This window comes from Caloenas nicobarica, chromosome 3 (genome assembly GCF_036013445.1).
Source record: "Caloenas nicobarica isolate bCalNic1 chromosome 3, bCalNic1.hap1, whole genome shotgun sequence".
NCBI classification, from domain to species: Eukaryota; Metazoa; Chordata; class Aves; order Columbiformes; family Columbidae; genus Caloenas; species Caloenas nicobarica.
The window spans coordinates 12,493,110-12,506,051 of record NC_088247.1 but is presented as its reverse complement, the minus strand read 5'-3'; the positions used below and the strand labels follow the sequence as shown (position 1 = coordinate 12,506,051).

The 12,942-nt window shown below is 38.1% G+C and overlaps 1 protein-coding gene across 4 annotated transcripts in view; it reads left to right on the top strand.

Annotated features, from left to right (window-relative positions):
• The window catches only part of VSNL1 (visinin like 1), a 97,365-nt gene that overhangs the window by 44,372 nt on the left and 40,051 nt on the right, over positions 1–12,942 (top strand). For 3 of the 4 annotated variants that reach the window (XM_065631652.1, XM_065631653.1, XM_065631654.1), the window contains one exon: positions 411–577. In XM_065631652.1, coding sequence (XP_065487724.1) covers positions 416–577 — 162 coding nt within the window. In that variant the 5' untranslated portion in view covers positions 411–415. The remainder of the gene's footprint in view (positions 1–410; positions 578–12,942) is intronic. The other variant, XM_065631655.1, reaches the window with a different exon arrangement.

Genomic DNA, 12,942 nt, shown 5'->3' with positions numbered 1-12,942 from the left:
GAGTAGCTGCTAACGTGGGTGTCATATCAGAAGAGATTTTCGAGACAAAGATAAAGAGAAATTCTGTAGACATTGTGAATCTGTGAAAAATTTTTCTTAAGTTCAAAGAAAAGGTGAAGTCATCTTTTTCAGCCTCAGTGTAGAGAAAACTAGAAATTACCTAATTTGTAGGCAAATTAACAGTCTGTCTCCAAGGCTTAAGACTTCTACATGAAAGAAGAATCTGTCTTCATAGCATCTAACATTCAAGTGTAGCTTACGTTTTTGGTCACTAGTGAATCTGTGAAGCTGTGTTTGACTAAAAACAGCAGTGAGTATGAAAACAGTGATGTGTTCGAGCTTTGTCGCTAATTCCAGTTTAAAATGTTCACAGCAACTTGACTAATTGTATTAATTTATTTCTTCTTAAGGCAGAATGGGGAAGCAGAATAGCAAGCTGGCCCCTGAGGTGATGGAGGATCTGGTGAAGAGCACGGAGTTCAATGAACACGAGCTAAAACAGTGGTACAAAGGATTTCTAAAGGACTGTCCAAGTGGTAGACTGAACCTTGAAGAGTTTCAGCAGCTCTACGTAAAAGTAAGTTGTTTAAGTTCCTATTATATGGCTGTAGAAAAGGTTGCAAAGTAATGTAAAGCAAACATATGGTCAAGAGTTGCCATTCGCTTAAACTAAGAAACACCTTTGCTAGGAGCAGCAGTGGTGAGTAGAGGGCGATAAACAGCAAGTGCTGCCCTCATCATCCCAGTGATTTGTTTCGCTACAGTGACCAGAACCAAAAGTTTAGGAAAAAACCCGTGCTTTACCCTTTCACCTTCAGAGTGTGGTTGTGGTCCCGTTCAATAAACCGCGCTGTACTTGTGTAATACCACTGGAATATAAGTGGTGTGACTGCTGGACGTACTCATATAAAAAGACTGTCCTTCTTTTGGTTTCAACAAAAGTGGTGGCATTTCATGGCAGCATACCCTGCAGATAAATTGTGCACTGTGCAGAAAGGATTTCTTTCTCTAAATTTTAAGTGTTTTCTTCCTTTTTTCCTACTGTCCCTTTGCCCTCATTATATAGGAAAGGAAAACCAGGCTGGTTGGTTTATTTTCTTCTTAATTTTCATCGTTTTATCAAGTTGAATGTAGTATTTTCCTTACATTTATTATGTATTTATTCTGTAACAAGAAGAGCATGAGGGCAGCATTAGAAGAATATTCATGTTACAAAGATAATTATATTTTAATTCAGAATTGAGTGTCTGCCTAAAGGTCAGAGACTTCAAAGTAATTTTAATTAGGAAAAATATTGGATGGCGATGATGAACAGTAGGATCAGAACAGTTCATAAATACAATGTGAGGCTGAATAAAAATAAAAAAGCCTTTCAAATATAAGTAGTTAATATTGAGCACACTGACAATTTATGCAGACAAGTGGGACTATCTGTCTTTTCCCATAAATGCATGGTACAGTCCTTTCCTAAATTTCTTCAGCCTAGAACCAGATCACACTGCATACTATTACCTGGCCTCTTTTTCCTTCTAGTGAATGGTCTAACAAAAACTGTTAGCTCCAGCTTACGTAATTAAGCTTCCGTCTTCATATTTTAATATTTATGGATCAAGTTGTTGCCTCACAATCCTTTTCTTAAGAAACTACTCACTTCGTAATAGCTGTTATTTTTAGATGAATGAATTTTTACTGCCTCAGGTATTATGCTTGTTATTGACTGATAATTTACAGCATCCATTTTGAATAGTACTCAGTGCACATCCACCAAGATCAGACATTTAATCATTTTTCTTGCGTATTTCTGAGACAATATACTGGTCTTTACAAAATATGGGTTCCAAATAAAGTACATCAAGTGTTTAACCCTTTATAAATCATTATTTTCTTTTTGTCAAATTACAATAAAGAGGAGGTTTTTTTATGATTTTGTGTGTTGTGGGGAAAAATATCTTCTGAAAAAAGCTTGAAGCTGTTAAGGCTTCCTCCCTTTAAAGGGGTGTTTAAGTATTCACAGATATTTTTTAAGAGACTTTACTCTTGGAGAAATATCAAGAGAGTACATTCAGTATTATGTTTACAAAAATGGTAGCACAAAACATAATGTGAAATGCACAGCAGTATTTTGCTCTTGAAATTCGGAGACAGTTCTGTTGTCTTATTAGGCTGCAATATCTGGCTTTTAGTTTTATGGCCTCATATATTTTTAGACATGCACATCAATTAAGATTGTCTCCCTTGCTTTGGTAGTTATGGGTTTTGAGATCTGCTCTGTAATGCTACTGTCATATATTTAGTCCAGTTTATTGTCATTCTATATATAACGTCTATCTACAGGGCGAAATACTAATTTTGCGGAGGAGAAATAAAATTAGCAGTACTAAATCCATAGCTTTACTTCTCCTTCTGTCACAGAAATGTTTGTAAAGTAATGGCCCTGGGCTCTTGGAGGAGGTAATGGTCTGAGCGCCGTCAGTGGTGGTGACTTGGGCAGGCACCGAACTCTTTAGTGACCAGCGACAGAACCCAAGGGAATGTCAGGAAGATGTGCCAGGGGAGGTTTAGGTTGGACATTAGGAAAAGGTTCTTCCCCCAGAGGGTGCTGGACACTGGAACAGGCTCCCCAGGGAGGTGTCCCGACCCCAAGCCTGACAGTGTTCAAGAAGAGACTGGACAACGTCTTCAGACACACGGTGTGAACTGTGGAGTTGTCATCTGCAGGGACAGGAGTTGGACTCGATGATCCTTGTGGGTCCTTCCAACTCAGGACATTCTATGATTCTACGACTTCTCCTGTGTAGGACACTCTGCCTGCAGGCAAAACTCCAGGTGCTGTCTTTCCAGAAGAAGCCGCCAGCAGGAGACCCAAATCCTTATGATTACATTAACATCATTTCAGTTCCTTTAATGCATATTCAGGGTGAAAATGTATGAAGTGTATATTGATTAATAATTCCTCTGCATGAGCTTATAGTTGGGAGAGATGACATTTTATCTGTTGGTCTGAACTGGATTGTATTGAAGAAGATTACCATAAATAAATATATTTTGAAAAGAAATACAAGCCTTACTTTCAGTTCAGATTTACATTTTCTTAAGATGACACCATTTCTTTGTTCATGGGAGGTGTGTGGTACATTTTTTATGTGGATCATTAAAAAGGGTCTTGGTCTTCTGACTAAAATGCAAAGAAAGCTCTTTCCTTTTACTCTGACACAATAGAAAATATCCTCAGCTTAAAGAGCAGAAACATTTTAGGTTCTGTCAGGACCATTATTTTGAAGTGAATTTCTTTCTTATCTCCACTTCCTGCACTTCCATCATAATTACAGTGGGATGCATAATCTTGGATCACAGAAACTGCATTTTTTGGGGTGAAACTTAACTAGAAGACGTGTCCTGGGATCACACCTAATGTGCTACTGTATCTAATGCCTGCACATAAGCTAGAGTTAATCTAAAGTAAAACATCCAGAATATGTGTGATGTGTGGATGCCACGTCCTCAGCACTAAATCTTCCACTCTACGTATTCGTATCAATTGTAGTGTGCTGTTTACTGATGTAGATGAAGTCTGTATTGACTAAAGGGGGAATTACTCTAGTTTGGCTTGGAAGCCTTTGCTGTTGAAGTTTCCATTATGAATACAATCATGCAGTGCTTAAAATAAATAGCAGTTATACAAATGGACTCTGCAGAAAAAATATTTGCAGCACTGTTAGTGGAAGTGTCTATAAAAATATTTAGTCAAGAACACCTCTTAAATAAAGAGCTAATAGATGGAAATATACTTTCTGCTGTTGAATATTCATCATTGTTTGCAATCTAACAGATTCGTTAAAACTATTAGTACATTTTGGGGTGGATAGATTCTTCTTGGGATCCAGAATCTGTGGCAAACTATTAGAGCTCATGTTGCTGAATAAGGTGAATGCTTCAGTAGGTTTTAAAATAGTTTATTGAAGAATTGTTTATATACAATAAGCCCAGAGCCACAAAGAGACCTAAATGCTGGAACACCAAGTTAGCTGACCCGACAGTCCGCACAGGGCTTGGGAGGGGGAGAATTTTGTGGACACCATTCTGAGAAAACTGAAAATCAAGCCAGCATGTTGTAAACAAATTTGGTAAGGCAAAATCACAAGGTAATGCTCAAGACAGGGATTTATATTAAATTCTACGTTTCTCCAGGGTACATGCATCTGTTTTCATATGGGAACTGCATCTTTCAGACCTCTCCTGCAGAGAACTATCTAGGACATTAGAAGTCAAAGCAAAATCAAGTGACTGGAATCCTTTTTCTTTCTCTCTTAAGTAACGAAGATAATGCGAATGCCTCATCTTTACCACAGCAGTTTAAGTACTCATCAAGCTGTAGGAAATTCTGAATCAGTTATCATGTCCCTGTAGAGTTTTAATCTGCACTGCTCACCCTTTCATTGCTCTACCTGTGATGAGATTGGCCCTTCTGGGCTGCTGACAATATCACAATTAACCTCTTTTTCTGGAGGAGATAATGGTAAGTAGCATCAGACAGGCTGGAAACCTGCAGTTTCCATCTTCAGAGTGAATATCCTAACTGTTACGCTTAATCCCCGCTTGCTTGCTTCATTTTCTTTTTTTCTATCCTAAAAGTCCTTAATTATTTTATTTTACGTAAAACATCATTAGCATTGTGGGCAAAGAGCTGAAGGAATTAATATGCAAAAGTGTCATTAAAATAAAATATACCAATAAAACATTCTGGACTGTTCCTATAGTTTTTTAGGATTTCTTGCAGTCTAGAGGGCCAAATACATTTTTCTTCAGATCTTTTGAATTCACTGGGTTTAAATGAATATGCCCTAGAGTGTGTAAGTGTGCATAATCAGTGCTAATGTTTATGCATGTTTATTAAGTGGAAAATAGGCTTCTATATTGTGATACTTCTTGGAACTGGGTCACTGAAGATGAGAAGCATATCCTGTGGATTAATAACAGAAACAAGCACCTGGTCCTTTAACTGGAAGGGCAGGATTGGGAGTAATCATGATATAATGCGAGCATTAAATAATGTGATTTGCTTTGTGAATTTATTACACATCTCTTATTTAGCTATGTTTTGTGGGTTTAGAGAGAAAGTTTAAATTAAAAAAAAAAAGTCATACCTTTTGATTCATTACCATCAAATGGTTTGTCATATTTTTGGCTTCTACCTCACATTTCTTGCCTTGAAGGGAAATGATTTAGAGTCCTTCAATTTAATATGTGTAGAACAAAAGAAACTCAAAAATCTATTGCAATTTAAGTGGGTATATTTGAAGCCTCTTTTTCTCGATCCAGATTTTCGAGACAGGTCAGCATCTTTCTAAAGACAGCTCAGAGCTCCTCAAACTGTCAGGTTAGAGCTGCATTTTAGGCTTTCAGTGGCTGTGAAGAAGTAGGATTCCAGAGAAGCACAGCTGTGTTTACAGGTGCCCATAACACAGATGTGGTTACACTGGCAGAAACTAATTTTCCCAGGATCATCTCTTTTAACTGGAAGAGCTGTGCTCATTTTACAAGTGCAGTTTGGCCACTTAAGTTCTCCCTATAGTAGGAGTACATTTTAGCTATATTATACTAGTATTAGGTATATTATATCTAATATATTTAATATATTTAGGTATATTATACCAATCATATATTGCTAAAAAACTACAGCATGTTTTGAAGTCACACATTATAAAAAATACTGATGTACCTCCTCGTACAGTGATGTGGTTGCCACTTCCAGAAGATCACATCTGGAGTGCTCGCAGTCTTCTGGACAATATGGCAGCGTGTTCGTTGGATGCATCACCTAAATTTAACTGCAACATAGAAAATATATAAATGTATTTATTTATAAACATGACTCTAAAAACTCCTTAAGCAGCTTCATAGTATTGCTGTGTTCTTGAATTTTTTTAAATTGATACAGAATAACAAAACTATTATTGTTACATTACAGCCAATTTGAAATAGTATTTGATGCAAACAAGTAAAACAAGGAATAGCTGATCCAAGGACCTTACAAGGTGGCTCTATACTAACATACAGAGATAGGCAAACAGAGGTTAGAAGAAATAACAGTAACAGTATTGACATCAGTGGAAGTTTTGCTTTGGGGCATTTGTAGAACAATCTACAAGGTAAAGATTCTTAATGTATCCTTAAGCACTTGATACAAATCCTCACATTTGAGACAATTACAGTAAAATCATTAGGAACAAATGCTCCTAAAGAGTAAAAAAAATTTCACCAGAAGTACAGTGGAAGTTCCTTTGAAAGGAAAATTAATATAACAGAATCCAAAAGGCAATATGCTGAAAAGCAAATCTATTTGCGGTCCGGCATTATCACAGGGGAGTGCGTTTCAGGATGAAATAAATGTTTAGTGCTCCAAAGCTGTATTAAAATTGGGTTCTGATAACTTAAAAAAACAAAAGAGATCGCAATTGCTTTTCATACAGGACTTGGTTAAAAAAACAAAAGGCGTAGTCTTGTTGCCTGGATGTATTCCATTCAAAACTGCTTTTGCCATTATTCCTCCCCCTCCTTATAAACATGAATAGGCAGGTGCTGTGCCAAAATGCAGGTCTACTGGAAAACCACATAAGAGGCTTATTATATGTTTCAAACAGAAGCTAAGATTGTCATGCATCAATTTGAAAACAAAGGGCCAGAATGCTTCTTACAGATAAAACCCAAATCAAACAAATCCCAAAGGCAGTGTTAACTTTGAAGCTGACTTTGAATGATTCGGGGAAGGGGAGGATACTGGTAATATGCCCTTCTGCTGCATTTCTGTCTCTGCACTGATCCCAGGAAAAATAATGGTTTGGACTTAATATCATTGTACAGACGATCTTTTAAAATCTGTTTTTAGTAAACAGAGCTTTAAAGATCAGCAACCATATTGAAAAGTAAAATGCAGTAAATAAACATGGATTCTCATTTAGGCTGCAAAGTAAAATGAAAATGGTAATTTTCAGAAGAGGACCAGTACACCAAGTAGTGAACTGTTCTGAAAATACAGCCATAAATCACAACACTGGATACTAAGAGCCTCTAACAACTTAGAATGGGGTCAGTTTAGATTGAAATCCTGATGTTACAGAAGCTAATAGGAGTTTTCCTTCCTGATCCTTATTTAAGCACTTAGGACTACTCTGAGCTCTTGAAAGTGTTTATCATTTTGAGCCACAAGTCCTGTGAATTCTGGTACAAGCTTCATGAACATCCAGTTCTACAAGCTGGATCTGGAGTCTGCAGAGCTCCTCTCATCACGTGTGAAGGATGTACTCATTGCTAGCTGTCATTTTAAGGCAGCAGTTACATAAAAACTAAGTCTGTATGGAGGAGTGGTGAGAGTAGAGTCCTCAAGTTAGTAGAAAAACAAGTTTCAGAGGCAGAGTAGGACAAGTCCTTTTCTTTTTGCAGCATTATGGCTAGTGGCTAATTTTAAAGGCTAAAATATATTTTTCTTTGCTTCTGCTGCAGAGCACATAATGGCCCATATCCTCCAGACGATCTCTGGAGACTCTAAACCTAGAAAATTAGGAAGTCTGACAATTCTAAGAGATGAAATCTAAATAGCTAAATCTTAATTGCTCCAAATAGCTTGTGGAGTGCCCAGGCTTGTGGGATGAATCTTCCTGATGCTTGAACAATGCAGTAACATGCTGACACCCTTTCCATGAGAGGCAGGAGTGCTAGTCACATGAATCCATAAGGCAGTCTGACTGTCCAGAAGCATCTCCAGGGCTTACAGAGTCAGCAGATGTGTGGGGATGTGAAGGTTTAGTCAAAACCTCTCATTATTACTGAGTATTGAATAGTTCTGTAATTCTGTGGTTGTATGTGGTTCCTGGAGACACTCTAAGCTAACATCAAGTCCAAAGCATTGAGGAGAGCATGTCCGGCCAGGGCAAGATGATCCAGCCAGGATCCAGGAGATGATCCAGGAATGCTTAAAAGCTTCACCATGTACATGTATACCCTGGTTTCCAGCATAGCCCAATAAAAGAATCCAGACTGGGTAAATTTTCCAACAATAACATGCAAATTGCTTTTATTTCATCTTTTATTTTGAAGGACGCTCACCAGTTCAAAAAACTGTCATGTATTTTTATAAGAGACCTTGTTCCTTTACAGCTCACCTTTGCTCTGTGTTGGATTCCTCAGAGAAATCAAAACGATGAATTTGGGATACTGTAATTATTTCTGTAGCAGAACACTGAGTTCATTAATATGGTTATGACTTCCCTGAAGGGTACTACAGAAGGAGTGGTGCAGCTTGGATGGAGAGAGCCATTGTGAACACAAAGTATCAAAGCACCTCAAAGAAAAACAAGCAAACAAACAAAAAACATGCAAAAAAAAAAAAAAGTCAGAGCCAAGTCCCGTAGCTGTAGTGGTGTTCAGGTTTACCATTTGTTGTCACAGTACTTGTTTTACCATTGTTAAGTAGTCCTCAGAGCAGCTGTTGAGACTGATCAGTGGTTCATGACATTTACTCAACCTGTTTGCAAAAGTCAAGTGTTTGGGATTTCTTTCCTTCTGAAACTTGTTATTTCCTAGCTCGCTTCATACCACCTCAGTGCTTTTCTTCTTATCACGAGGAAAGGTGTTCACAAAACTAGTCAAAACCCTTGAGGATGTGCAGTGGAGAGGAGGAGTGGTGATACTGCCTTTTTTTTCAGATATATTCCCTTCTCTTGCAGTCTAAAATAACCATGAATGAGGCATATATTATGTATGGATAGTTGAGATACAAAAAGGTTAAACCACTTGCTTGGTGTCTTTGGCAAGGATAGGGTTGAAATGATACCATGGGTCAAAATATAAATGTCCCTTATTTTATTTATTTGGAGTGAGATTTTTTTCCTACAAAATGACATAGGATGGGGTTTCTTTGACTTGCTGGGTTTGTACATGCACATTATTATGGCACTTCTGGCCAGACTTTAATCAAAGTCTGCTCTAGATCTACACTATGAACTGCAGGCTATGGTAAAGCTGTGACCACATCTTAGTGGAAACCTGTATTTTAGGTCTTCAGTAACTTTAATTTGGAAAACCGGATCATCCTAAAACTTTTCCTGAAGGCTAGTAAGTATGTGGTTTTGTTACTTGAGACAAAGTGAACAAAGGTCTTTCAGGGACTTGAGCTTGTCACATTTCTTGAACTGTAAACATTTTTGTTTGTTTAAAATGTAAAAAAAGCTGTTTGGTATTACTGGGTTCCTGAAGGAGCCTTTGAAACCAGGGCATGTCATTTCATCACTGGAGGAAACTAATATGATATTTTGTTTTAAAACACTGAAGTGTTTTCCTCTGGTATCAAAGTCTGCTTCCAATATCTCACTTGTACACACGGCCTGGGGCTGAACAGTGTTCTTGTTTCATAAGACTGAACGGGAACTTGATGCCCTGAAGCGAGCCCCTTCACCCTGATGTCATGTCCCTGACTCCAGGCCTCAGCTTCACCTCCTCCTGGGGAACTCATCGGCCCTTCAGAAAATTAAATTATCTTAGTGATACGTACTTCCAGAGCTTCCCAGATACACAGCTGTGGGTCACTGTAGCTGGGTATGAATACTCCAAAACTGAAAGGGGTTCACTTAGGCTGGACTGTGGCTCTCGGAGCCATGCATTGCGTCTCAGCCTGCTCCATCTGCTTGTGGTACTTTGAGATGGCAAATCACTGTTACCACTGCAACGCGTGCTGCTGTGAGCAGCTATAGCTATGCGAGCGATGAAGTGTCAGGTGTTTTTTCAGGGTTCTGTGGTATGGAGAGACATTTGGGAGCTTGCTTAGTTACCAACTTAAATGCAGTTTTTATTATCCTGTAGACATTAGTTAGGATTCCAGTCAGGTTTCTACTAATCATAGTCTGAACATTTCCATTACCTTGGGATATCAACTCTATTTTTCTTCAATAAGAGTAAATTTCCATCTTTTCATATTTAATTAAGGCTCATAGGAATAGACTATTTGCACCAACAAATCTATTGATTGCTGAATTGAGATGACTTACCTCTACTTGGCATGAGAATTAGCTAGCTATCTTAATTTTATATTCAGTCACAAACAAAACAAAATGAGAAAAACATGCGGTTTGGAAGATAAAGTAATCAACACAAGGAAATTCAGACTAGAGGAGACTTTGCCATTTTGCTGAAATGCATATGAAACATGCTCAGAAGAGGTTAGTGTGAAATCCGCCCTGTATAAGAAGTTGTGAAGTTTGGCTGTCTGGTTGGAGGGATAGCCCAGAACTGAATATGCAGCTTTAAATAAAATCTCCCTGTAGTCCAGAGAAACAGCAATACAAGCAGTAGTGTAAATCAACATTACAGTTCACCTCAAAGTGAATATCAAAGTCAATTGGGGATTATTTCCATGTTAACAAAGCTAGTAAAAAAAAAAAAAGGCATTACAAATTCTTAGGTCATTAATTGAAATAACATTTTATGTGGACCTTGTCAGCAGCTTTCAAGAGAAGTCTATTCAATTACAAAGTTGTTTCTAGATGCCTGTGTCCCCTTTCCTTTGGAATGAGATACCCTAGATTTACTGTTATCCCTTACTAGGAAACTACACACCTGTATGCATACTCATGACTCTTCATAGCTTTCTTTGAAAGTTATTCACTAATTTCCTCTCTGTCAAACTGATCGGGCTAGGACATGGTTAAAGCCCTAGCCCAAGATACACAAGTTTTGGCTGTGTGATTCCTGTCCCTAGTGCTAACATCAAATACAAAAGAACTAGTTAAAAGGAGCAGTCCTAGAATTTGCTTTCATGTTTGCAGGCTCCAGCTACCACTACTTCTCCTGTCCATGTTGTCTAGATCTGTGTCTCTCTTCTAAATACTTTTTTGGTAGTGGAAACACTTTTATTTGTGTTGGTATTTATGAATGTAGCATTTACAGTGCCTAATTTTACATGTCAGCGCAGATAATTATGTAGTTAAACCATGTAACTCAAATGATGGAGTTGTCTAAGAATGGACCCATTAAAACAAGAAATTGTGCTGTGAAAAGCTCATGGGACACCACAGGTAAAGCCTGCAGATGACTTCAGGAGACCGATCCCTCCTAGCGTAGAGCTGTTTTCACCAGAATAAACTCCAGCCACTGCTTTTCAGCCAGCTGCTAAACATGGGTAGCTGGAAGGTGATGCTCTTTGGATGTGGTCCCAGCGAAATGCAGATGCCCACACACACATGCCTTAGCCCCGGCGGGAAGGGAAGCAGTTGTTCCTCCCGCTAAATCACGGCTTCCCACTTTCCCTCTCGCAGATGCTGGTGTCACTTCGGAAGGCCGAGTGCCATCCGCTGTTCTCCATTAACACCCCTAGCTTCATTCAGGAGTAAAACACCTCTCCTTTCCTCAGGGTCCTGTTTCTGCATTTCAGTACAAAGCATCTTCAGGACATTGAGTCTTGTATTACACATGGGTTGGTAAACTTGGTACAGACATTATATGCGTGTTTATATATCTATAGATATATATATATAGACATACAGATTACACTTCTCTTGGTTTCTTGATTCGGACAAGTCACTTAGGTGGAAATCCACCACTCTGAGTTGCTTAGTGGTGACCTAATTCCAAAGTTTTCTTGGACGAATACAGTCATGCTATTTCATGTATATCTAAAGCCACAGGAAGGTACCGCTGAGCATCAGCTTCACAGTGATGGTACCGCATGCACGATTGTCTTCTTATCACTTCTGTTGCTCATTTGTGCAGAAGAAGGGATGCCTTAACACTCCATTTTTACTATAGGAAGTCATATTTCCCAATATTGGGCTTTTAAAAATATAATATCCATACATGGCATTTTTTTGGTTGTTTGGATTTTTTTTAAGTAATACTTCAGATAACACTTGGACTGAGAAAGGTACATTTTCTGAGTTCCAGTATATGGTTGTTCTTAAAAAGCCAGCAAGAAAACTGTGCTTAAAGTCTAGAACAGCTGTTTAAAGCATATCTAATGTCTTTCTTTTTTTAAGTTGGAAAAAATACTGGTATGTAAAATAAGGTTCTGAAACGGGAGTTTATAATAGCAATAGTCATATTTAATTGTAAGAGTGCTATATTGGCTTGAAGAGGCAATTATTTATCTATCAATTAGTTTTTGCTACAGTTAAATACAGCATATGACAAGGAAAGCCCAACAAATTAGTGGCCTTGTGTTAGAACTGCAAACTCTGTGCCACAAATTAGCCCCTATGGTGTATTAGTCTATCCACTCATTTATTTTTAAGATTCTTTTCCCCCGAAGTTTTTCTGTATAGCAGGAAAATGGTGTTTAATGGGCCTGATGTTATTTTCACAGAGACATAAATTCTGGGGTTATTCTAATGTACGGCCAAGAACAGGGAGAACGGGGCAGTTTATGTTTCAGGAGAACAGGGCAGTTTATGTTTCCTGTGTCTACTGCACTGGAGTATCCTTGAAACATGAAAGATCATGAAAGAGAGCACATGGTGTAAGAGAACATGTAAGGAAACCTTATTTTCACTGTCAGAAAATTAAGTTACTCATATAGAAAATAACTAAAACTGAGTAAAAAAATAATGCTAACAAGAGGCAAATGGTAGAAATAAGAAGCCTTTCTATTCAGCAGTTTCTTTTAAAGTCATGTACCTCTTTGTTACCTTTGCAAGAATAATGACATTTCACCAAAGTAGTCAAATCTGTTTCCAAAGGCCGATTTTCGCACATTCAGCATAAAAATGACATTAACACATTGCCAAATCTATTAAAGACTTGTGCAAATGATTGTTTTGGCACGCAAACTTCTAATACGCATCCTATAGAAGTGGGCTATCAGTGGGAAATTAGCTCTTGAGCTCTATCCAGTGGGCGATTGTCAGTGTGAGATAAAAGAACTGCATTCTGGCTATCCGAGGGTGGAATTTTTCCTGC